At 39.0% G+C, this 26,910-nt stretch overlaps 1 protein-coding gene across 1 annotated transcript; it reads right to left on the bottom strand.

Moving 5' to 3' along the window:
- Positions 1 to 1,863: 1,863 nt before the first annotated feature.
- Positions 1,864 to 26,581, bottom strand: SMAD5 (SMAD family member 5). The gene is made up of 7 exons (XM_065409108.1): positions 26,378 to 26,581; positions 13,279 to 13,829; positions 11,891 to 12,142; positions 11,107 to 11,226; positions 8,929 to 9,150; positions 5,085 to 5,341; positions 1,864 to 2,554 (listed from the first exon to the last, which is right to left on the bottom strand). Exons 2-7 carry the CDS (start codon positions 13,679 to 13,681, stop codon positions 2,411 to 2,413), a joined length of 1,398 nt encoding a protein of 465 aa, XP_065265180.1. The 5' UTR covers positions 13,682 to 13,829; positions 26,378 to 26,581; the 3' UTR covers positions 1,864 to 2,410.
- Positions 26,582 to 26,910: the final 329 nt, after the last annotated feature.

Raw genomic sequence — 26,910 nt, 5'->3', positions numbered from 1 at the left:
CTAGTTCTGGCTCGGGCACACCCATGCACCCATTCCTGAATCATTTACTTAGCTTCAACTAGGCATTTACATGAGTATAGATGAAGCCAATAAAAAAAATAAAATAAAAAAATCAAGCTTGGATGCAGTGAAATCTTTTAATTTTAGTAGAGGCCCTGCAACGGAGATTTTTCTCTTAATCTGATGCGTCAAGCCATTAATCATAAAAGTTATTCTAGAAAAGATACCATAGTGTCAAATATATGCAGATTCACAAACTTATGAAGAGAACTCAAATATGGATGTAGGAAAATGTTCATTTTGACTATGGAAGGCCTGATCTTGTGGGCAACAGCTGAATTTGTAGCTCTTTCAATAAAACCCTTGTTGGCTGTAGTTCAAAGGAATAAATAGTGGTCCAGAAGATAAGTGACAAAGTAATGTTACTCTCCTTTTTCCTGAAAATGTTTTATTTTTAAAATGCTGGAGAAAGTGTTTAAGATCAAGTACAAATACTTATTCCTGTACAAGACAGCATTATAGATCTGTGAACGTTATCAGTTTAGCTTTATTCCTTTAAGGCATTTTATAAGAAACAGAATTTATCATGATATGTAAACAATTTTGTTCCTTTAAAAAGATTTACTTATGTACTAGGTGATACAGGGATTACCACATTTAAGCACAAACTTTGTCATTCAATAAAAGGACACAAGAAGAACTTAAGTGATCAAAACCGTGGGACTGCAGTAGCTAACTACAAAGCAACCTTTAATAAGTACTTGAGTTTTAGAGTTTTCAGCCTCTCCCCCAAACATTTTATCTGGGTGGGTAAATAACATGAGTTTGCGATAGGGGAAGGGGAAGGTGAATAGTTATTATACATAACAGGCCTCGCGCTCTGCACATAAAAACTTTAAATTAAAAGTCAGGCCATAATTCACTGCACCTCGTATTCGCCACAATACATTTCTTTCCCTCATTTTCTTAGGAAAAGGAATTACCCATAGATTCCCCCTTTTTTATTTAGTGTTTGTATTGACAGCCTGGGCATCAAAGTCCTCCTATTAGTGACAACAAATACAGCAGGCAGCTGCAGTACAAGCCTTCTCACAGCCATACACCAGTGTGCTTCAACCCGGACCCTGAAGGATTTCCTATGTGGGAGAAAGGGCAACTTAATCTCTATCTGCATTCAATCGTTAGCTTCTCTGCTAAGAATGCCAACTGTAGGCCTAGACTATACAAGAAGAAACTCATTCATCAGGATTGGGATAAAGAGCACCATTTCACACAGGACACAAGTCTTTACAGCAATGATTTTTGATAAGTATCTACCACATCTGCATTTGATGTAGAAATAAAAAGGCTCTGCACTCAATTACCAATTTGCTAAGCCATTCAGTCTTCGAACAGTATGAGAAAGAGAGATGAATCAAATCTGTATTGGAAGTGAAGTATAGGGTCATCACTAATACTGCATAACTGCTAAGTGGTTTAAGAGGCCTAAAACATGCCAATTCTGGATAGGTAAAACAGACAGCTAGAGAACTTAGCTCCTTTGCAATGTAAGTACTGCCATTTATAAAAAGGGATGTATATGCTAAAATACAAAAGGGTACCTAAAAAGCCAGGTGTTGGCAATTACATCCAAAACAGCAAGGGTGTATATCAAGGCAAAACAAGAACCGACTAGTCCACAGCAGTGCCAAAAGTTTACCTTGTATCAATTACTCTTTAAATGGTTGTTAAAAGCAATGTTATAAAACTGGAATGGGACAAGGCTAATAATTTATATTCTGCAACGTATATAGTGTGCTTGTGACTGCACTTTCCAAAAGTTAATGCAAATGTTTTTACACCATCCATATCTGTTAAAAAAAAAAAAAAAAAAAAAAGGTATTTCAAGAGGTGTACACTTAAATCACATTGTTCAAATTGAGGCAAACTTTGCTGTAATAAAGGCTAACTTTGTTTATGACAGAAGTCTTCCATAAGATGTTACACAGCTACATATAAAATAATGATTGAAATCTGGAGCTGCACATGTACAGTTCTATTAACACTAAAAATCTATGATATGTATTTACTCCTAAAATCTGTCTTCAAAATTCTTGTCCCTATGTGACAGTGAAGAAAATATGTTCCAGTTAGACATATACCTGTTTAAGTTTCATATGAAGAGGGGGGAAAAGTGTTGCAAATTTTTCAAGAGACTTCGCACCCCACTTTCCCCAATAGGGCTAAATTGTCACTTTAGTATCACAAGAGCAAATTGAAATGTAAAAATAAATCAACAATATGTAATGGAATTGGTCACAAAGGGGGTAAAAAGTTAAACCATATCTGTTCTCCATCTAGCTCACAGTATCCACACTGGAAGAATTAAAATAAGTTCACTAAAGGTAGAGTTGAAGGTAATACTGAAGCACTATGAAACTGAAGAGATGGGATTAAGTGGTGAGCCCATTTGTGTAAGTACTTTATCCAGCCACTGAAGGGGCCCATGAAGATGAATTTCTATCCAGCATGGGGTGCTTGTGACATCTTGCCGGTGATATTCCGCTCCCCAACCCTATAAAAATGAACAAAATGTTATACCTTTGACATTAGGAGTGTATACTCTTAATCCAAACTAATTTTAGCAACAGGAAATACAAAGTTAGCTTTAAATGTCCTACAACCTATTAGAGGCCCCCAAATAAGCAAGAACAATTGTAATCTAAAGGGGAAGAAGAGGGGGAAAAAGAAAAAAAAAAAAAAGAGGAAGGATGGTGTTGAGGTTGTCACTGGACTATGACTCAGGAGCTCTGGGTTCTGGTCCTGTCTCTAACACAGACTTCTTGTGTAACCTTGGCCAAGATTAATCCTTGTGTCTCATTTCTCCATTTATAAAATGTGTATAATACTTTCTTTCTCCTAACTTCTGTCTGCTTTGTTTAAGCTCTTCGTGAAAAAGACAGTCTCAGTAGGAGTTTGTAGAGTACACAACATGATAGGGTTCCAATCTAATTTGGGGCCCCTAGGATTACCATAAAACAAGTACATAACAGAAAAAAGTGCTAACACTAACATTGTATAAAATCATTGATGGATTCCAAGTGATAGAGGCTGCAATTCCACAAGTTATTGGACTCGAAGCTTGTATTAATTCAGGGAAGTCCTATGGCTTGCGCTACGCAGGTGGTCAGACTAGGTGATCATAGATTTTTAAGGACCATTGAATTAACACTAGAGGCTCAGAAGAGTTCTTTGTAAAGAAAATTCCAGGAGTAAAATTAGACCCATGCCTTTTACTTCAGAATATCAGAAAAAACAGATGCTTTTTTACTATGATTAACACCAAGTGTATTTTCAAAGTCAGTTCTTTGTGAGTACAAGAACACCCCACATGCTCCACAGGATTATTGTGCAAGAACTACACAGACAGGTTGGAAGAGTGGCCTCCACAAGCAATAAAACCTAAGATTATCACTGCTCCATGGCACTTTAACGAAATAAATTATTTTACAAATGTGTTAACTGTGTTTATTAATTACACATCAAACACCCTCTCCCTCCTAGAAAACCCACTTTTCAAAAATCCTTCCTCCACTGACCACCTTACAGTGATCTCCACACACACTTCCTTTCTTTAACTGTGCAGACTGAGAACTTTAACCCACACATCTGTATCTTATTCTATTTCTGTAATGAGCTGTGCACTACTATGGGGCTATACAAATGTTCAATATACATTTTGTTTCAACCTTGAATACCCAATATTGAGCATCCTTTTAAAGACCAGATACAGAAGAGCTTAGTGGCACAATTCACCTCTTTTACTATAGTAAAAGTAAGAGTCAGACCATTTACTAATAGAAAACCAGGTTTTTTGAAAACTACAGATATTGCAGAATTCCTTTTTTGTTTATTTTTTAAAAGGCACACTGAGAATACAATTTGGCTGCATTTAAAAAATAAGTCTCCCTTCATTCTACAAAAAAGTATACTGAAGGCCCAAGAGGTTGATTAAATTAATTTGTCTAAGAACTCAAACTTTTTTGGGGAGCAGGAATTGAGGAAGGCACAAGGAGAAGTCAAACTGTTATACATATTATTCGTTCAGTTTTACCATATGGATCACAGCCATGTTAGTGGTCCAGAGGGTCACTTTATTCTTGCCTCATCATTCAAATTGAAGTGCAAGTGCACATTACAAGTCTCCTTTAGAAATGGAAGTTTACAAGAGTTATAGCATGCTTTGGATCTGAGAAAAGAAGCATTTAACTCAGGGGTCTCAAAGTCCCGTCCCGTGGGCAATCTGCGGCCCGAGAACCACCCCACTGCGGCCCATGGAGGAGAGACGCATGTCGCCACGCTGCCGGCAAAGTCTGCTGCAGGTGCCGCCCCCCCGCAGCTCCCATTGGCTGGGGAGAGGGACAGAGATACCATCACTAGTCCCTGGGCAGAGTCAGCCATGGAGGCAGCATCATTAGTTACCGGGCAGAGTCAGCCCTGGAGGCAGTGTCACTTTTTTCCACAATTAATATAAACAAGTCAAAATACCGAACACCGCTATCAGATGCACACCTGGCTGCAATCCTGAAGGTTTCAACTGCTCAGTCACTGAGGCCAAACATCAACAAACTGACAGAACTGAAGCACTGCCAGGTGTCTGGCGAACACTAAAAACTCTCTGGCAGGCAAAGAATTGTATAAAGTTGTATGACAGTTTTATTATGTCTAAGAAATTCGAAATAAAAAAATACAACATAAACATTTGCTTTTCTGAACACCATCTTCAGTGACATTATTGGCCCGCTGGGAGGATTTGAGGACCGGCACTGGCCCTAAGGTAAATGGAGTTTGAGACCCCTGATTTAACGGGACCAGATGGAGCAGGGGACCTACTAAACTACTATGGTCAATACACTTACCTGGCACGTATCACACCTAAAACAGTAATGATACTCCAATACAAAGTGTCAGATTAAAATGTAAAAATCATGTTACATTTTGCAAATAACTTTCTGCAGTATAGTATCAATGCCAATCGGAATACTTTGCTTGAACCTCTCTCATTCCACAGTAAATTTAAATGCTTAGATAAAGAATGTATTTACCTTTACAAAACTCATTCGAATGGTGCACATTTTGGTGAGCTCATACACTGCCTCAAATCCATGGTTGACAGACTGAGCTAAAAGCTGAGCAAACTCCTGATTGTTAAAAATTTTAAGGCTGCAGCCACTGGGAATCTTGCACACAGTTGTAGGGTGAAAGCCATGATGGTAGTTGCAGTTCCTGCTCTGTACAAATATGCTGCTGTCACTTAAGCACTCAGCATAGACTTCCCCACCAACATAGTAGAGATGAACTCCTTAAAAACAAAAGGAAAAAAAACAGATTAAAAAATTGTTTCAAGCTGTATTACTGCAAATAACTCCCTTGAGCTCTGAGACAATTTAGTCAGCCTTCCATTTGAAGAACTTCCCTGAAAAGATATTTTTCCAGTCACATGCACATAAGCAGTTCAAAACACTTTCATCTCAAACTACTTCATTTTATATCAGCCACTAGATGGCCTTCTCTCATCAATTATAGGGCAGAATGCCATGTCCAGCTCAAAGCAGTGCTAGATCCTCCCAGAACAGATGCATCTCCACTGCTACAACGATCATCACCCCCCCCTCCATATACACACAAACCCACCTTTCAAGATCCATGGGTCCTACACATGCCTATCATAATATGTGGTGTACCTCTGTATTAAATGGCCCAATAGCAACTGTGTGAGTGAAACCAGATAAACAATCACTACTCTCAAATGAACTCACATAGGAAAATGATAAAAGACAAAAACACCATACAACCTGTGGGTGAAAAGCAACAGAGGGTCCTGTGGCACCTTTAAGACTAACAGAAGTATTGGAGCATAAGCTTTCGTGGGTGAATGCCCACTTCATCAGACTTCGTGGGTGAATATTTTTCACAAAGCAATCACTCTGTATCTGATCTATTAGTCCTCATCCTCAAAGGCCCCTTGAAATGTGTGAACTGCTTTTGCTAAACTATCTGTTCCATCTTGTATTTAGCTGTGACACTCTGAGTAACTTTCCCTGACCTGAAGAGCAGCTCCATAAGCTCAAAAGCTAGTCTCTCTCACCAACAGAAGTTGGTCCAATAAGAGATACTACCTCACCCATCTTGTCTCTCTGGTATCCTGAGACCGACACAGCTACAACACTGCATATAATAAGGGAAGACCTGAACTGATCTTTCAGACTGACAGCTATTGGTGAACTCATCAGGTCCACTGGGTGTCTGGGGTGGGATGAAGTTTGGGGAAAGGAACTTCGAAGCAGATTGCTTTGTCAGTCAATCAACTGCAAGTGGCTCACAGTGGATTTGGGGTCAGGCCTCTCTCCCATGTAATTCTGTTCTATTCTGCTTCTTTCTTGCCCCAATACTCAGTTGGCCTTCCCAGGGCAAGGCACTGGTTGGGGATTTCTGAGGAGTTGAATTGGAGAGGTAGGCTGTGTTGAGTTGGAGAACAGAGGTACATAGCAGGTTGCGACAGAAATGTCTGTTTTTCCCAGGGAAAATAAAACTCAAGATGAAGAAATAACTTGTAAGCTATTTAATTCTGAAATTTCAAAAGTGACCCATGGCTGAGCTGCAGTGCTTTTACAAAAATGTGAGACGTTTGGCATTTTTTGGTGGCTGTTTTGTTCTAGTGAGGCCAAGAAAGGGGAGACGTTCAGGGTAAATTTCATAAGTAGAAATGTATCTGTATTCCCTTGTGAAGTTAACACAAATAATCCTAGAAAATTCAACTGTCCCAGGAACAGTGACTCTACACTTATCCTGGAGTTAAAATTACATTATTAAGATTACAGATTTTAACTTTAAGTTTTAACTTATGCAAGCCTCTCAACCTAGTAGTCCTGGGGGAATTCTGTGCCCACCCAGACCCCCAAACACCTTCATCTGGACCACCGCTTCAGAGTCCCACTTCTGTTGCATCCAGTGGCCTATGCTCCCCAATGCCATGCTGGAGTCTCCACATTTATTTGACAAATAAAACTTGCACCATTTTTAAATGTTTTGGTACAGAATGCCCTCAGGAGTAACACAATTAGCACAGCTCTGTAATACTGTCTCCATTTCTAATCTATTGATGGTTCCAGTAGTCCACATCAGAAGTAGCCCAAAAGAAAAAGGTTATACTTCTTGTTATAGTACCATTGGCTTTCTAAGGCACTATGCAACTGTTTCAGTTTGACCAATGTAATGCAATTTTGAGAATAATCTAAACAATTTTAAGTACCAAAATGATCTTTATAAAGCAGGGCAATAAGAAAAGGGTTCTCTTCTCAAGACATTAATAAGGAAAGGCACATGAAGGGACATTTTAAAAATTCACTAAAATACTTTAAGAGATCGAGCAGGCTTCATCTGTGTGAAAATTGTGTGTCCATATAGTACTATCAGCTGAAAAGTATGGCAGACCCAGGGGAAAACTGCAAGATCTGTCAAATCCAGGACTACCCACATCCCTCACCCATCTTGGATTCACTCCGACAAAACAGATCCTTATAGCCTTATTTTAGTTTTGCTTTCAACCTATGCAGGATGCTTAAACATACTAGACAGCACTCAAATATCCCGTGTGAACTGAGAACAAAACTCTCAAATATTATTAAGCAGCAGCAAGAACTTTTTCCGAGGAACAAATCTAAAATGGTGGTGGGGGGGGAGGGGTGGGGGGTGTGTGTAACTTGACAGATACTCCCAGGACCTACAATTCTGTTGGAAGTGCTGGCACTGAATACAGTACAGTCACAGCAGGCTTGTTTGCTAACAGTATTCTACCTACTCTAGAAGGGGATTTTGATATTGTACATTATTTAGATTAGTTGGATGGATTCTGTGATCAGCATTCTTCAATGTGTATCACATATATACAAATACGTATAAAATCACAATTTGTTTAAATAAACCTTTTCTCCAGGCTTATTATGTGCCACTGCAACCACCATATACAATTTCAATTTTTGCACATTGCAATATGCCTGTTTGCAATGAAGTCTTTGCTTGTCAACCTATTGCTTTTAATCATAAAAGAGGCATGTCATAAACATACAGCTAAGGGTAGCATAAAATCCCTCTTTACCCTCTAACGGGTTAATTCCTCTTTTATCTGTAAAGGGTTAAGAAGCTCAGATAACCTGGTTGGCACCTGACCAAAGGGACCAATAAGGGGAGAAGATACTTTCAATCTGTGGGGGAAGATTCTTTTTTGTGTCTTTGTTTTGTTCTCTCAGTCACCAAAGGAACCAGGGCAGGGCAAATATATCTCCCTAAGCCATATCTGGACTAAGCATCTAGTATTGCAGAAATAGTAAGTAATAGCAAAGAAATGCATTAGATTTTCTTTTGTTTTAGCTTGTGAATTTTCCCTGTGCTAAGAGGGAGGTTTATCCCTGTTTTTGTAACTTTAAAGTTTTGCCTAGAGGGGAAATCCTCTGTGTTTGGAATCTTTTTGTTACCCTGTAAAGTTATCTTCCATCCTGATTTTACAGAGGTGATTCTTTCATCCTTTTTTTAAATAAACTTCTTTTAAGAACCTGATTGTTTTTCAGTGTCCTAAAGACCCAGGGGGGTTGATCTGTGCTCCCTTTGTAACCAATTGGTTAGGATATTATTCTCAAGCCTCCCCAGGAAAGGGGGTGTAGGAGTGTGGGGGGATATTTTGGGGGAGGTAGGGCTCCCTGAATGTTTGTTTAAATCACTTGGTGGTGGCAGCGATCAAGGACAAGGTGGAACTTGTGCCTTGGAAGAGTTTTAACCTAAGCTGGTAAAAATAAGCTTAGGGGGTCTTTCATGCGGGTCCCCACATCTGTACCCCAGAGTTCAGAGTGGGGAAGGAACCCTGACAAGGCATAAAGTACACTTATGAATTACCTTTTCCAATATGTCGCCTAGTGTTCTCAATAGTTGAGTTGCGATTAACATTGGACAGCAAACCTAAGCAGAACCTGTTTTTATTGTTAGAAGGATCTGTAAATCCATCCACTAAGACACTGGTGGAAGATGCGTGAAAAGCCTCTCCAACGCGATTGTTTAATTCATAGTACACAATTGAACACCAGTGCTTGGGCTCTTCATAAGCAACAGGTTGAACATCTATAATAAAATGAAATTAAAATAGGTCAATATGTATTTCAATTTAGAAGCATTTAACAATTCCTTTCACATAGCATAAGAACAGCCATACTGGGTCAGACCAAAGGTCCATCTAGCCCAGTATCCTGTCTACCGACAGTGGCCAATGCCAGGTGCCCCAGAGGGAGTGACCCCAACAGGTAATGATCAAGTGATCTCTCTCCTGCCATCCATCTCCACCCTCTGACAAACAAACAGAGTCTAGGGACACCATTCCTAACCCTTCGTGGCTAACAGATATTAACGGACTTAACCCTCCATGAATTTATCCAGTTCTCTTTTAAACGCTGATATAGTCCTAGCCTTCACAACCTCCTCAGGTAAGGAGTTCCACAAGTTGACTGTGCGCTGTGTGAAGAAGAACTTCCTTTTATTTGTTTAAACCTGCTGCCTATTAATTTCATTTGGTGACGCCTAGTTCTTGTATTATGGGAATAAGTAAATAACTTTTCCTTAACCACTTTCTCCACATCACTCAATTTTATATACCTCTATCATATCCCCCCCTAGTCTCCTCTTTTCCAAGCTGAAAAATCCTAGCCTCTTTAATCACTCCTCATATGGGACCCTCTCCAAACCCCTAATCATTTTAGTTGCCCTTCTCTGAACCTTTTCTAGTGCCAGTATATCTTTTTTGAGACCACATCTGTACGCAGTATTCAAGATGTGGGCGTACCACTGATTTATATAAGGGCAATAATATATTCTCCATCTTATTCTCTATCCCTTTTTAAATGATTCCTAACATCCTGTTTGCTTTTTTTGACCGCCTCTGCACACTGCGTGGACATCTTCAGAGAACTATCCAGGATGACTCCAAGATCTTTTTCCTGATTTGTTGTAGCTAAATTAGCCCCCATCATATTGTATGTATAGTTTGGGTTATTTTTTTCCAATGTGCATTACTTTACATTTATCCACATTAAATTTCATTTGCCATTTTGTTTCCCAATCACTTAGTTTTGTGAGATCTTTTTGAAGTTCTTCACAATCTGCTTTGGTCTTAACTATCTTGAGCAGTTTAGTATCATCTGCAAACTTTGCCACCTCACTTTTTACCCCTTTCTCCAGATCATTTATGAATAAGTTGAATCGGATTGGTCCTAGGACTGACCCTTGGGGAACACCACTAGTTACCGCACTAGTTAGCAGTAAAAAATTGCTCCTGCAATCTCATGCCTGTATCTTATGCTCAGACTTGAAAGGCAGTATGATATGGTTAAAAAGGCCACTACCAATTTGTTGAAATCTAGTCAGTTTAAAAAAAGGTGAGTAAGAGCACCTACAGGTACTACACCTGCCCTGAATTACTCTGAAAGTTTTGTTTCATGATCATTGTCTTATTTTGGTGCCTTTCCCTCTTCCTGAGGCTTATGTGAAAGACTCATTCAAACAAAGGGAAAAATTATACAAGTGCTGCCAAATAAACAAACAAGAAGAGAAAGATTTTCTGCATAAAACTTATTTATAATTGACATTTTAAGGCCTGATATTCAGGGATGCTGAGCAAGCACAACTCCACGTGCAATCAAAAGTAAAAGATATTGTTCAGACCCTTCTTGGGGGGGGGGGGGGGGGGAAAGGGGAGAAGAGAATTAATAAATAATAAAAAAAATCAGGTCCCTAGTTATTAAAAGAAGCTCAATTCAAAAAAGAGATTGTGGTTTTCTTAACTGGTTTAAAAACAAGCCAACCAACAAAACAGTGTAAAAATGAACTAGATTGGGGTTGTTTCATCTTGCATTCTCTTCCTGGTGGCTGCTCCTCCTGGTACAACCCTGGACTTCTTCCATTTTCATTTGCAAGTTATATCTACTTAACACCACATAAATTACTCCAATTAAGTCACCACTGAATCTGGATCTCAGCATTAGATAAGCCAGCCAAAAATTAATTATATACACCATACTATCTTACCTCTGCTGGATATATTTGGCATAATTTGAGAAATCATAGTGTTGCTTGTGTCCATAGACTGTGAATTATCCTGCCCCATCTGATCTTCAGGAGGCATATATGCAGGAGGTGGAGTATCAGCTTAAAATAAGGAAAACACACACAAGTTAAAACTATAAATGAAGACTGACAAATGCCATCAAGTGGAGCATAAGGCCTTGCTTTGCTCACTCAGCTAGGCCACACTTAAATTTTGTCAGGTGCTTGGTTATTAGAGTGATGAGTATACATACACATGCTTAGTTAGATGCATGTATTTATTAAGAGTCCCAAGTCAATACTCTTCAGCAGTATTTGAGGTCTTATAAGAAACTATCATTCCGTACTACTGGATGATATTTAACATAAGCTATGCCCTCTGTGAATTCAGAATTTGTTCATGTCAAATTCCTTCTGTTTTAAAAGAGGACTGTTACATATTAAGATATTTCCTCTCTGCTTTGCACCTCATATTTAAGAACACTGAATTCATTTAGTAATCCCATTTTTCCATATCCTAGCCACACGTCAGATGGTATTTGGAAAATAAAAACTATAACAAATAATTTACAAGAGCTCTTTCTGACACATATCAAGGAAAAGTAGTAATGGATGATTAACAGAGAATCAGAATTGGTTGATATTAAGCCAATATCAATTGATACCAGAAACAAACAGAGGCTACAGGGAATTGCAATAGCTTTTGGTATTACTATACAAGCATGTTTTAATTTCTCAGCAGAGTTCGCATACAGACTGTTCTCACCTGGTAGCTGAAATGGACTAGATGGTCCAGAACTGGCAGGGGAACTCGGGTAAGTGCTGCTCACTGGAGAAGGTGGGTAGGGGCTGTTTGGTGAAATGGAAAACGGAGTGCTGTTGGGTTGCTGGAAAGAATCTGGAAACGTAGCATTTTGTGGCATGTGCGGTTCATTGTGGCTTAGGTTCCTGAACTGAACTAGAAGGCTGTGCTGTGGATTGAATTCACTATGTCTAGGCACTAACACTGGAGGTAGAACTAAAAAAAAACAAAACAAAAAAAACACAATCAGACAAAAAAAAATTGTTAAAAATATAGCTAAAACAAAACAGCATAAAATAAGGCACTAACTATTCACTAATTACAAAAAAAAAAAAAAAAAAAATCCCATTACCAGCTGAGGAGAAGCAAGAAGAGGGGGTTATAAGATTTAAGTACTTCTGACAATTTGTGGATTTTTTAAAAATATATACTTTGTAAAACTACTTTACACTTCTGCTCTTTTTCCTGCCAAACTTAATTTATACTTCACAACACGAAAAAGTTATTTGTTACCAATTTAGTGAGCCTTTTGTACAGAGCGTGGATACTAAGTGGAAAGTACTAATGATTTTAAAGGATTAGTGTCCTCCTAACATACAATTAAGTGCAAAAAGCTACATTAATACATTGAACTCTAAATTCAAGTAAGGAAATTCAAAAGTCAATGTTTCTACAACAACATTAGCAATTTAAGTACACATCTGATACATGTTATTTTGGATTCTGTACAGACGCTTTCAAATATACACCTTCCTACAAGCACCATTTCTGAGATAGCGTTGTGAGAACAACAACTTACAAATTCCTGACTCGTGTGTGCAAATTCTCCACTTTAACCTTGCTTACCTTTGGGAACCTTGTACCAGGAACATGGCTGTATCTATCGTTCCTCGTCTGCCCTCCCACAATCACCTGTTGTCTAGAACTTGACTGGGGAGCACCACAGTCGCTCCACAGCTCTTCTTCCTGTCTCATGCACACTGTGCCTGATAGAACACCCAGTGATTAAAAAAATACTGACCTACTAATAAGAATTCTGAGGTTTATAGCTAAATTTCTCAAAGAATATGAAGTCTTCCGTTGACTACTTTTGTATTTAGAGCTGAATACTCGTCACAATAAAGTCAATGACAATTCTGTCATTGACTATCAGGACCAGGATTTAGAAATCTCTTCCATAGATCATATGCTACACAGTAAACTAGCTGTAAAGTTTTTACCAGGAAAACTGCACCTATTCTAACCACAATGTTATACTCCACCCCACTCCTACCCCTAACAATTTAATTGGCAAAGCAACACTGTCCGTGGGCAATTTGTTCAGTTTTATAGACAGCAAAGCTCAAACTTACCTGGGCTCTCCACCCTTTTGTAGTGGTAAGGATTAATACAAACTTCCTTCTGTTTAGATCCAAAAGGAAATTCACAAATATCCAATGGCTTCAACTCATGATGACTCTGAAGATCAGGCCAACGCCAGACACGACAGTATATAACATGGGGCAGGCCTTTTCTGTGAGAAACTTGAAGTCTCCCATCTAAAGAACGAGGAATAGTAACACACTTGCTGGGTTGTCCGGGACTGCTCAAGGCTTTTTCTAATTCTTCCATAGCACCCTTTTTCTTTTTCAACTTTTTTACCAAAGCATCAACTGCCTTTTCCGCCCATTTTTCCTCTTCATCTCCTTGTTTCCAGCCCAATAAACGCTTTACAGCTGGGCTAGTAAAAGAGAACAAACTGGCCATTGACGTCATTTGACACAAGTCTTCAGAAAACCTTTCTATAAATAAATGTCAATGTCTACAAGAAGCAACTGACCAACTGTATTATTTCTTGGAAGACAACACCTGATTGAATAGATGTCACTTATAAAGCAAAAGGGACGATTCTTCTAATTTAGTCCTGTTTAAAACAAAGAACAAAAAATAGCAAGTAGTTAGCCACTATGTTTTGTTTGGGGGGTTTTGGTGGGAGGGAAGAGGAAGGCAGAGCTGAAAACAATTCAGATACACCTCTATCCCGATATAACGCGACCCAATATAACACGAATTCGGATATAATGCGGTAAAGCAGCGCTACCGGGGGGGGAGGGGGGGGGAGAGACACGACGCCTGCACGCTCCGGCGGATCAAAGCAAGTTTAATATAACGCGGTTTCACCTATAACGCATTAAGATTTTTTTGGCTCCCGAGAACAGCGTTATATTGGGGTAGAGGTGTATTAAATAGGAAGAGTGATTATTTCCACCCTTGATTTTAGATCTAATTTTTAAAAAACCACTGAAGTCCCACATCACAACTACCATTCTTCTAACGGAAGGAAAATTTTGTAGGACTCCTTTCAGACTCCTCTCCATCTCCTGTAACTTTGGATTTCCTGACATTGGTTGGTTTAATGGGACTTCAATGCAAAGCTTTCCAAGTTAGCTTTTTATAGTATACAGTTTAGTGTAAATATGGCATAGGTAAAACACAAATACAAAACTTATTTGCTTAATAGCTAAAAAGTTTACTAGACTACAAACAGAAGAACTAATTCTACTCACCAAAAGATAGATACAGACAAATTGAGTGATATCGGTAACCAGCAAGTTCCAAGGGCAATACTCTGGAGCAGTGGTTCTCAACCAGGGGTATGCAGAGGTTTTCCAGAAGGTACATCAACTCATCTAGATATTTGCCTAGTTTTACAACATGCTACATAAAAAGGACTAGCGAACTCAGTACAAACTAAAATTTTATACAATGATTTGTTTATACTGCTCTATATGCTGAAATATAAGTACAATATTTATGTTCCAATTGATTTATTTTATAATTATGTGGTCAAATGAGAACAAACGATTTCTCAGTAATACTGTTCTATGACATTTTATGCCTGATTTTGTAAGCAAGTAGTTTTTAAGTGAGGTGAAACTTGGGGGTACGCAAGACAAATTAGACTCCTGAAAGGGGTACAGGAGTCTGGAAAGGATGAGAGCCACTGCTCTGGAGAGCCCTATCCTGACATCACCTTACTGCCGAGAAGGGAGAGTATGCTGAAGCTTCTACCAGGGTGCTATTCTTGGACTCTGCTTGGGTATTCCATTGTTTGTAGCTGACTAATAATGAGGAGATTGGAGGAATAACTGAGGATAGCTAATAAAAAAAAGGTTTTAGACACAGTCAATCACCTTGGCCACCTCACTGATACACTTGGCCACTTTCCCCCAGTCTCCTGGCTGCTGGGATAGGGATTAAAAGCAGTGGATTTTCAAGCTTTTGCAATACGTTTTCTTCCTAAAAAGGTGAATAGACTGCAGAATAAGTGCCAGAAGTAAGACCTTTACCATAAAATGTTTGAGGGAGTTAATTTGAACAGTACTGTTCTGTACACAATGTCATAAAGAAACAGTGTTCACACACGGCCCTTGTTTTCTCTAATACCCACCAGATTCTGGTGTAAATCTGTGTTTGGTTTTTTTAAAACAGGGAGTAAAGATGACATGAGGAAATGATGTGTTGTGGCAACTAGCTGATAAGAGCTCGTGAAATCCCTTGTGATTACTACACAAGCAAGTACAGACAATAAGCAGCTGGCAAAAAGCAAGAGCGGAGCTAAGAGAAAGGATGTCAATAACAAAAGATGCTTCCTTTCTTGCTACAGAGACTGCCAAACAATATTGTCTCTCAGCTTTTGATAAACTCTGGTGAATGAGAACATCTAACACTCTGGAACACTGAATCTGCATACGAGAGGGAAAAAAAAAGCCATCTAAGTATTTCAGTACTAAACAAGATAAAATTATTCACTTTCAAGATGTCACCATTCTCATACCACTGTCTTTAATCATCAGAACTTTCGTTACTTTTCTTACGACCCATAAAAGTAAATTAGATTACCTACAATAGTTGGTGGTGTTTTTTAACTTCAGACCCCATGCTGTCAGACAGCTTTAAAAATAACTAGCGATAACGATGGGTACCTTCCTAATATTTAATATTTAGCCACCAGAAAAACTGTTTAAGTCCCAGTTTACGGCACTGGTTATTACACTTTATGACTGCAACTAAAGCATTAACGTAAGCCTACATCAAGCAACCATTTTGAATATCAGCCAAGGGTAAAAGTGTAAGTAATTTGGAACCAAAATATCAATACTCTATCCACATTCAGCTTTTATTTTATTTTAAATAAAGGAAGACACACTTTGCCATGATAAAGATAAAAGGTTAACACTACTTTGGACAGACTTTCTACAGGAAGAAAAACTATCCTAGATAGAAACGGATGCTGGGTTGAGAGGTAGGCTATGAAAGCTCTGGGAGGTGTGCCTAAGTAATAAGGAATTCAAAACTGGGAAAAGCATCAGTAGAAACCCTATTAAAAATACTTCTTACTTGCTCCTAAATACACACCATACTAACAAAAAAGAAAAGAGAAAGAAGATAGACGTTACACTGCTTTGATAAGCTCTTATTCTGTGCTCCATAACCATCTTTACATTACAGGTGCTATTTTTTAAACAGCAATTACTCATAATTAGTTTCCAGGCAAAAGAGAGAGATGTGACAAATGGCTGTCATGTTATTTCAGTGAAAAGTTTGTTTTCTGCCTGAATGATCATGCATACAGAAAGCCTTTACCTATATGCATCGTTACAAGTAACAGGAAACACAGAAAAGGAACAAAGCTTAGCCAAAAGAACAGACTGAGTTTATCACCTTAAATAGCATGCAAGTTTAGTAAGAGACAAGTAAAAGCTTGTAACTTACTTTCCAGGTATGAGTACCACTCATTTGCTAGCTCTTATTAATATGCTCCACCTCCAAGCTTCCTTATAAACATTAATTCACTCCGTAAGGTAAAAAAGTATCATGCTCATTTTTACCCAAAGCTAAGAAGCAACCCAGTGATAAAACCAGACCAAAACCCCACAAAATAAACTGTCAGGAGTTTTAAGATCTTAGCCCTTGCTCACTCCACCTCTAATAAATAAATGACAAAATCACTATATATGTCCACATAGAATATCAGGGAAAGGAACAAACAAAAACAAAATCCCAAACACATGTTCTATTTTTGACATGTTTTCACAAGCTTAATGTAGCCCTGTGAGAGGGGAAAAAAAAGCAAATTACAAGTTTTGCTATTTATATTATTTTAAATTTTAAAAAGAGCCATCAAATACTACCAAGTGGCAGAGCACAGCCATAGGAAACACTTATAATGAATTATTACTGCAAATGCATATCCTAGAGATCCCTTAGCATTTAACTGATTTTAGGACATTTCTAGATGTTTTCTTCTAAACCGTTCTGATATGGCTGTCCCGTGTGTTATGCAATAGAAGTGCAGAACATGTAACAATCAATAGTATTTTATTTGGTATGTGCCATGATAACATGCAATATATATTTGAAATTTTACCAATTTTATATTCCTTGTGAAACATTTGATACAGATACAGTAAGCAAATGGCATTTAAAACCATAATGAACGTTAGGGGGGGGGGGGGGGGGGGGGGAAAGGTCATTAAAGGCAAAGAGGTCCTTTATAATAACCAACCTAAGCACCTACAACGCTGCTTTCCTGTTAGAAGTGCTTTAGTGTTCTCAATTTTGGTGAAGCGAGAATCAATTGGCAGGAAGCAAATGTCAACAGAATTGTTACATTTCTGTCTTCAACACACATGATTTTAGGAAAAAATGTTGGGGTAGATATCGTCTGCTTTCCTGCTCTGAGCGCTCAATAATCAGACTGCAAAACTAAGGTGCTGCGTTCCTGGGATCTAACAACAGAAGGTTGAGGCTTTTGGGGTTCTTGAGCGTCTTTGAGAAAAATGACCATTGCCATTCTCCTGAAAAAATGGGAATGGATAAGACTACAAGGGATAACATACTAAGAAACTTGTCTACAAAGGCCAGGTTGTTATGAATTGTTAAAGGATATCATTCGGGAAAGCATTTTATTTTAAATATTTTAAAACAGCTGAAGAGAATAGGAGTAACGGAAAGACCATCTCCTCCTTTTGCATAGCACAATATTATGCAAAGAGGAACAAAACTCATATTGGGTCTGAGACTGTGGTGTTCAAACCATTTCAAACTGGTCTTATCTCTTCCCATCTCTCAGTACTGGAATGCACCAAGAGAGTCTGTTAAGACAGTTACACTGATCCATGCTTTGTTCAGCATTTTGGGATGTATGCACCATCTAAAGGAAAAGATTTAAATTGAGAAAGTTCCTTTTTCACTGTTTGGCTCATAGATCTTGAGTGGCAAGTGTTCTTGTATTAAGGGCTTGTCTACACTGGCACCTTACAATTCTGCAACTTTCGCGTTCATGGAGTGTGAAAAAACACCCCCCCGAGCACTGCAAGTTTCAGCGCTGTAAAGTGTCAGTGTAGACAGTGCACCAGCGCTGGTAGCTATTCCCCTTGTGGAGGTGGGTTTTGCCCCCAGCGCTGGTGCCGCGACTACACAGCCACGTTAACGTTGCTAGTGAAGACATGCCCTTATTCTCTCAAATGGAAGGGAACAATGAACACCTCGTGCAGTGCAGAATAAAGTCTCATTTACATACAGGAATTTCAAGTACACGTAACTTTACCCAATACATGTACTTGAAACAATGTCTTAAACAGTAGTAAAACTGACTCAAGTACCCATTGTCAATTTATAGGTAGTTATTGTACTAGATTGGCTTGTAAGAGCCCTCTTAACGTCACAGAAGATGAGGATCTCAGAATTTCAACTAGATAGACAAACTAAAACTAAGAAGATTCTGTTAACTGAGCAGAACTATATAATTTGTACACCATAAAACACTCAACTTCATATACCATAAATCAATTTTGGCTACCTGACAACATGATCAGACTTCCTGGTCATCTTTAAGAGAAATTCATTTCCACTTTTCATTTAAGAGCAGTGTAAAATCAATAACGCTTCCAGCAGGTTAAATGGTACTGTGAATTCTGCTTTCATTATAAGCCCTTGGGAAGATGGCATTTAGAGAGCGCAATATTGATGAAGGTTAAAGCCTTATTTTAATACAAAAAAAGTTGTATTTATTGGTAGATTAAAATCCTGATTATTTCTTTGGATCTTTATTAGTGCCATAAAAATCATCTTTTAAGCTATTTGTCTAAAAAAATGAAATGTGTTTTTATCCTAAAAGATGCAGTTTTTAAAGGGTGTTAAAATTTATAAGCTACATACATATCCTAAATTTAGACCCCTCACTTGTGTTTTATGCAGATAATATGGGGTCAAAAGCCATTTATAAAAAGGTTCTGAGGTACCAGAGTGACTGCTGCTTGAAATACTTCAATGGAATATCCATGTTCAAAAGTCAGTGTTCCTGAGACTGTTAAGCAAGGACACGGTTGTTATAATTAGTTGTGGCTGCAGCGCAACATTCAGTCTTAGCAATAAGATCATCTGTTCAAAAATGAACTTCAGGCTCAGGTGCTTTTTCAGAAAGGTATACATAAATTACCCAAGAGCTCATCTCAGACAACAACAAAGAGTGTTCATTGTGTCTCGTTTCCTTTTCACAAATAAAAAAAGCAGTCATGAACGGTTTTAACAGACCAAATAAAATCCCTTGAAATCTAGAGAATCCACAATGCATTTCACAAACATCTATCCTACTCAGCTATTTAAGTACTTGGAATGTCAGGTTGTTTGCACAATATTTTGATAGCCTAAACTATACAAAAGTACTTGAACATGCCCAAGTAATGCACGTGGCTCTTTATTCGTGGTATAAAAACATAATGTAACCCGGTAGGTGGCATGGTGTGTGCTTCGTTACTGAACACAAGAGGAAGTAATCTCTATATCCAAACTAGACTTTGGGGCAGACTTGATTTATAGATCTAGGGTTCTTTCTAATAGTTGCAGCAAATGGAAGGAAACAATCTGTGTGAACAAGTCCATTGTTTGAACCCCTTCTTAGTACCATATCAGGCCAGCTGAATATAAACAAAGCTGGTTATCAGTAGAAATGGCAGATTAAGTTTCATTTGTCAAGGAAATATTTTATTTGTAAGTCTTTCAGCTATTGAATGAAACAACTATGAGACTGGTAGCTGAACAACTGCCCTGTCACCAAAATTAAACATTTCTCTTCCCCTCACACTTACTTATACGTGAAAAAATTTTTTTACCAAACACCTTTCATTACAAACACTGCTGGCCTAGTATCATGGCAACCAAGCTTCTGGATTAATAGGACCTGAACAAGACTCATGCCAGAACATATCAACAAAAGATGACATGTGGTTGGTATATAAGGATATGAGATAAACCCTACATTTTTCCATCTGAACTGTTAGATAAAGAATGAAATGGACAAGAATTGCATAATAGATTACACTGAAGGAGCAGAAGAACTATCCTCTTCCTGATAAATTAGTCTACTTACTAGTTTTAAAAATGCAAGAGACAGATACATAAGGATTCCTGAACACCATGTCCAAACTGAAACAGTGAACGTATTTGTCAGTAAAGAAGTGGCTTTTAATGACTCAGTTTCATAATATAAACAACAAGCTGCCCACTAGAATTATCTACACAACTGGAAGTTTGGTTAGAATCTCCGCAGTCATGTCTATTACAAGGCTTGTACTACAGAAGCCATTTGCAGTTCACAACAACTTTATTGGTTCCACAGATTTATGAACACAACCATCTATGGCTCATATTTATTCTCTATATTAACTATATACATACATTTGCATATATACTGATCTGTAACACATGAACCCTTTATAACATCTCTTCCTATGATGGAAACTAAATAATTTGATTAACGAGATCTTTGAAACTATGAGGCAACTATACTATTCTTCCACTGCACCTGATTTTGTTTAGAGTCCCTTCCTTCTGTTGATGTTTGCCCTCTGTGCAGATATATTTTCTGGCATCACTTTGCCAACTCACAAGGGTCCCTAGTGAGCTAACTCATTTCATATTCACTGGTAGTTTACACTGTAGCCCCTGTCTATGCACCAATGTCACAGGATTCATTACAGTCTTTTCCTCAGTAAAAATAATTCCTTGCTTGTTTCTAGAAAGTGACGGTTACAGTAGTATAGTTGTTCATGTAATTCTACCACATATATGAAGGTTTGAATGGTCATTGAAGGTTTGTCTGCACATACAGAGCTGCAGCTGTAGTGCTCTAGTGAAGACACTACTATGTCAAAGGGAGAGCTTCTCCCCAAGAGGCGGTAGCTATGTTGACAGGAAAAGCTCTCCCTTCAACATAATGCTGCCTACATGGTGTGAAAAATCCACACCCCTGAGCGATGCAGTTATACCGATATAGGTCTGTAGTGTCGACCCGGCCTGAGAACAAGTTACTTTCCCACGCTGAATCAGTTTCATTTCAAGTAATGAATGATGAACTTTCATGGGGTGGTTAAAAGGAAGTCTGCATTGCCACTGCTTGTGCCATACTTGTTCTGTAAATATCAAGTTTCCCCCTCAGAAATAAGAATTCAGCTTTTTTCACAAACACAGTATCACCTTAAATTTAAAAAATAAACTACTTACAGACTACTAAATTGGAAGTTGGGCAGTTTTTAGAAAAATGGTTTTAACTTTCAGCCAATTGGATTTCCATATAAACCTTGGTGACAATTGATTTCATATTACCATTAAAGTCATTTGCTTCTTTCTGTTCAGACATCCAAAGTAAGGCAATTTGGGGGGGGGGGGTAAAAATATAGATATTAGAAATAGAAAAAAAGCTTGATCTTAAAAAAAAAAAACGAACAAGCAGCTTTAACATCCACAACTGAATGATTTAACAACAAAATCTATGAAGTACTTCAAATACTGCTTTCCAATTTAATACTTGTTCTTTTTATTTCCATAGTGCCACATCAGTTGAAAGATTTTTTTTAAATGAAGCTTACCAACTAAGGTAAATATAAATTTGTCATTCTAATCAGTATATTCTTAGATGATATACATGTCTAACACTTTAACTAGGCAAACTATGGTAGATGTCTATACAAGCAGACAACTCGCAATTAACTATTCACAAGAGGAAGTCACCAAAACAAGGACACAAACTGATGCCTATATGGGCAGTTTTAGCAGATAGATCCCAAGGACTAGATGGTCATTTCAAATGAACTGCACTCATCACTAAAGGCACTCTCTCCAAAAAAGTATAGTGAAAATTTACACAACCGCAGCCCATACTATACCTGTTCTGTGGAAAAATGGAAGACATTCTTTCTCCAGGTCTATCAAGACAGCACTTTTCAAAAGCCCCACAACACATTAAAATAAAAAGACATTTAAGAAGCTGCATGAACCCTTCCAAAAGTTTAGCTGTTCATGTGAAAGAGCCTAAATACAGTACAAGACACTAAACACGATCCATGAGAAAATGAATTCTCCAGAAAGGAGAAATTTTACAAACTTCCATGAAAAATTCTCTTTTAAAAAAAAGAGGAAATATATACAGAAGATTCCACTGTGTTAAAGCTGTGACAAGCTTACAAAAGCCCCAGAATTTAGAGGGAAGACTGACAATAGTAATTCACTAATGTACTTCTTTCCCTTGCACTGTGAGTTAATGGCAAAATATTCTGGATTTGTCAGTTTGTGACATCCACTGACCCAGAATTCAGAGACACTACCTCATAATTGGTGGATCAGTGTCAACTAGTCAGACAAAGATCCTCTATGTCAAGGATGACAGTCATTGGCAGGCTCAACCTTGGTAGTAGGTCAGTAGGGATACAGACTTGGCAGACAGTGCTCTACACCTTGCCAATCTGCACTGGACAAGCATGTTGAAGTGCCAGCCAAACTCTTTTGCATGCATCCAGGAACATTGCTGAAGAGGTTTCCATCAGAGAACAGCATAAGAATTTACAAAGCCAAGGATGTGTGAGATAATGTATTAAATATTAAAATTAAAATATGAAAGTAATTTTAAATGAGTTCTCAATGTGAGCCATGAAATGCACAAATATTCCATGTGATAAGGATAAATAACATTAATTTGCATGAGCTTTTCCCTTACTGCAGGAGCTTCAGTTTGTTGACGTAATATTTTATATACAATAGAAGATGAGTTTTTAAAGTCTTTTGCAGTGTTCTTTGTAACAGTTATACTGATCTGTTAGAAGAGATTTTGATTTATTTGCATTTTAAATCAGATCACCCATGCTCCTCCCACTCCACCTCCCAAGAATGGAAAAGAGTAAAAGGTCTTTGGCCAACACTATATAATTGTCACAAAGAACGTCTCCATGCAATGGTTTAACCCTATTTTAAAAGCAAAGAACAGATGGGCACTTTCACTTAACACCTCCCTAAACAGCAGAATCTAAAAAAGGACCAGTTACAAATAACTGCTTCTTGATATTAAAGATTTACCGTAATCCTATGTAAAGACTGTTCAAGCAACCCTTGAAATGCATATAGTGCATTTAATAAAGGATTATTAGCATTCTGCATTGAGAGAGATGAGAACAATACTAGACATTAAGGTAAGTACTCTATCAATATGAAGATTATAAAAAGCAGGTCATCAGAACAAGTATTTAAAGTCTGACTTCATAGCAAAAATAAGGAAAAGAAAAACATGGTCCGTAGGCTTGAGCTCCTTCAGGTTCAGCCATGGGTTAAAATTCAGGAGGGCAAGGAAGTTATTCAACACTGTAGTGTGTAGTCTTCAAATGTACTAACTTTTTAGTAACTAAAAATATCAGAGAAACAATTCAATCCAAGTCCCACTGATGACAATATCCCATCCCTCCTTTGCATTCCTCATAGTTCTAAAACTCCCCCGAGAAGTATAAGAAGTTACTTTCTTCTTCCCCCATTCATTTTTTAATCATCTTTATTTTATTTATCTTGTGTCTCCTTTGCTTTCATTGAAAAAGTTCTTTCAAAATTTCCTCCCCCCTCTATAATATATCCTCCATATCTGGCAGCAAAATATGCTGGTTTCATTAAGTTAGGTAAACCACTGGGCAGATGTTTTTTCAAAAATAAATGCCTTGAGGCGATTAACAGTAATTTCAAGGCTTAGTCAGCAAAGTTTGATTCAAGTGAGGTAAGCGCAGAACCACTACTGTCTTCCTGTGGGGATCAAATTATGAAATCAAGCAGCACATCTGATTCAACCACAAAGTTTATTTTAATCTAAGACCTACATTTTAATGTTTTCAAAAACTGTACTAACTAAAACTCCTTTAGTGAAGTTACTAGCTTTTCCATCAACTTGCATCACCATTGTTTGCTGACTAGTGAGAAATATTGCAGCTTTTGAAGAATATGGCAGCAAAATGTAGATAGAGGAAAGGGGGGAAAATGAGGTTGAACACAACCAAAAGCAAGATTCAGAATCTGACAAAGTTATGGTACTCATGAACAGCAGGCTTCCTAAGCATTACTGCAGCTGGGAAAAGTGTGCATTGAATAATCCTTACTTTTAATTATTATTATTAATTTATGTTAAAAGCCGGGCTTTGGAGCTGTGCTCTGGCTCCGCTCCAGCTCCAGGGAAAAACACTGCTCCAGAGCTGCTCCGGGCTCCGCTCCAAAGCCCTGGTTAAAAGGCCACCACAGTAGCTGAATATTCGGGGTTTAAAGTAAGTGGCTCTATTACAGTGAGAGGAGAGCAGCATGACATGGTATCTACAACTGAATATTGCAGCTATAAACAAGACAATGTGGAAGTATAGCACAATAATACAAACTTTGCAAGTTATTCCCTGGATATCTCATTATATTGGATCTGATCTTCAAGTTATTCATGAAGGAGAATCTTTACAATTTCATAGCACCTTCCATTAAAGAACCACAACCCACTATACAAACCTTGGTGAATTATGTCTCTGGGAGACAGGGAGGTACTACCCCCACTTTACAGAAGAGGAAAATTAAACAAAGAGATTAAATAGTTTGTCCAAGTTCACATAGGAAGTCACAGAAATGGAAAAAACCCACAGGTCACTTGACTTCCAGTCTTGTGTTTTAACCACAAGACCATGCTTCCTCTGTTATGTCCCCCTGATCAGATCCACAAGCGATGGAAACACAGGAATTGCCTTAATGGATCAGAGAAGTAGTCCATCTAATCCAGAGGTGGTCAACCTGAGCCTGAAAAGGAGCCAGAATTTACCAATGAACATTGCCAAAGAGCCACAGTAATAGGTCAGCAGCCCCCCATCCGCTACCCCCCTCCAGCCCCCAGCGCCTCCCGCCCACTGGCAGCCCCGCCAATCAGCGCCTCCCCATCCCTCCTGCCCACCACAATCAGCTGTTTTGCAGTGTGCAAGAGGCTCTGGTGGGGAGGAGGGAGGAGCAAGGGCATGGCAGGTTCGGGAGAAGGGGCAGGGGTCTTGGGGGAAGGGGTGGCAGGACCTGAGGCAGAGCAGGGGGTTGAACAGTGAGCACCCCACAGCACATTGGAAAGTCAGCATCTGTAGCTCCAACCTCGGAGTCAGCACCTATACAAGGAGCCACATATTAACCTTTGAAGAACCACATGTGGCTCCGGAGCCACAGGTTGGCCACCCCTGATCTAATCGAATACCCTGTATCAGGCCATGCTCTGTACTGCATGAAGGTACAAGAAATCCCATAGTGCAGTGGTTCTCAACTTTTTTTTTTTTATTTGCAGACCCCTAAAAATTTTCCATTGAAGGTGTGGACCCCTTTGGAAATCTATTGTCTGTATATATAGTAGAATTCTGTTCAGTGAGTTTTCAATCCAAGTCTTTCATGGACCCTTTAGAGCAGAGGTCCCCAAACTGTGGGGCATGGAGGAATGTTCACAGGGGTGCAGATGAGGCCTGGGCCAGCCCCCATGGGGGATGGGGGCAGCATAGCTGAGGCCTGGGCCAGCCCCACAGGGGGTGTGAGCAGAGCAGGGGGAGCCCCCCCGCCAGGGCTCTGCTCCTGGCCTCGGCACCCTTACCCCTGTCCATGCCCCCATCCCACCCTACCTGTGGTCCTACTCCCAGCCTGGGGGGAGGGATTGCAAATTGGGGTAAGGGAGGACACAACCCTGAAAATTTTGATAACCACCACTGCCTTAGACATAGCCCATGGACACCACAGGTTGAGAACCACTGCCAGAGTGAATAATTACAGAATATGCTTACAATTACAGAATAACCACCTGTCCACAAATGTCCCATTCAGTGGCTGATGTATGCCACAAACCATGAGGGTTTACAGCCTTGTTTACATTGTAGATAATGTAACTATGATTGTTCTTATTAGTTCCTCATCTTTTTAAAATCCTGTTAAATCCTAATCTTTAACAATTTGAGGCAAGGAGTTCCACAGATATGAACACACAAAACTTATTTCCAGAGATCAGCGTTATGTGAGCTGATCTGCAATTTCACTGAATGTCCGGCCCCCTTACATTCGTATTACGAGAAAGTGTAAACAGGTGCAACTGATCAGTACTTTACTCACCTCTCATGTCCTATCTGAAGCCTCTTCACTAAACTAAACAGTCCCTACTCTTTCCACTCCCCTCACAGGGAAGTATCTGTCATCTTTCTTGTTCATAAGCTTTCATGGGTAAAACACCCATTTCTTCAGATGCATCAGAAGTGGGGGTTTTTACTCACAAAAGCTTATGCCCAAATAAGTCTGCTAGTCTGTAAGGTGCCACCGGACTCTGCGTTGTTTTTATGGATACAGACTAACCCGGCTACCCCTCGGAGATGTGTCATCTTTCTTATTGGTCTCAGATGCCCTTCTGCCCCCCCATAGGGGTGTGAAGTCTCTCTGCAGCTCCTCAGGGACTGCTAAGCCTTGACCAAACCTGCCGAGCAGCGACACTCCCGCTCCACACAGGCTGCTAGAGAAAACATATGGTAGGGTGACCAGATGTCCCGATTTCATAGGGACAGTCCCAATAGTTGGGGCTTTTTCTTATAGAGGCTCCTATTACCCCCCGCCCCCTGTCCCGATGTTTCACACTTGCTACTTATAGGGCTAAC

This window comes from Emys orbicularis, chromosome 8 (genome assembly GCF_028017835.1).
Source record: "Emys orbicularis isolate rEmyOrb1 chromosome 8, rEmyOrb1.hap1, whole genome shotgun sequence".
Taxonomy (NCBI): Eukaryota; Metazoa; Chordata; order Testudines; family Emydidae; genus Emys; species Emys orbicularis.
The sequence above is the reverse complement of the archived record's forward strand: the minus strand, read 5'-3'. Positions and strand labels throughout refer to the sequence as shown.

What these genes read in the sequence shown, in the direction of transcription:
- SMAD5 (XM_065409108.1), bottom strand. Translation starts at nt 13,681, where the DNA reads ATGACGTCAATGGCCAGTTTGTTCTCTTTTACTAGCCCAGCTGTAAAG. An exon ending in TAGGCGACATATTGGAAAAG is followed by an intron (nt 5,342 to 8,928) that starts GTAATTCATAAG and finishes TTTGTTTTTAAG; the next exon opens with GAGTTCATCTCTACTATGTT. An exon ending in TTCGAATGAGTTTTGTAAAG is followed by an intron (nt 2,555 to 5,084) that starts GTAAATACATTC and finishes TCATTTTTATAG; the next exon opens with GGTTGGGGAGCGGAATATCA.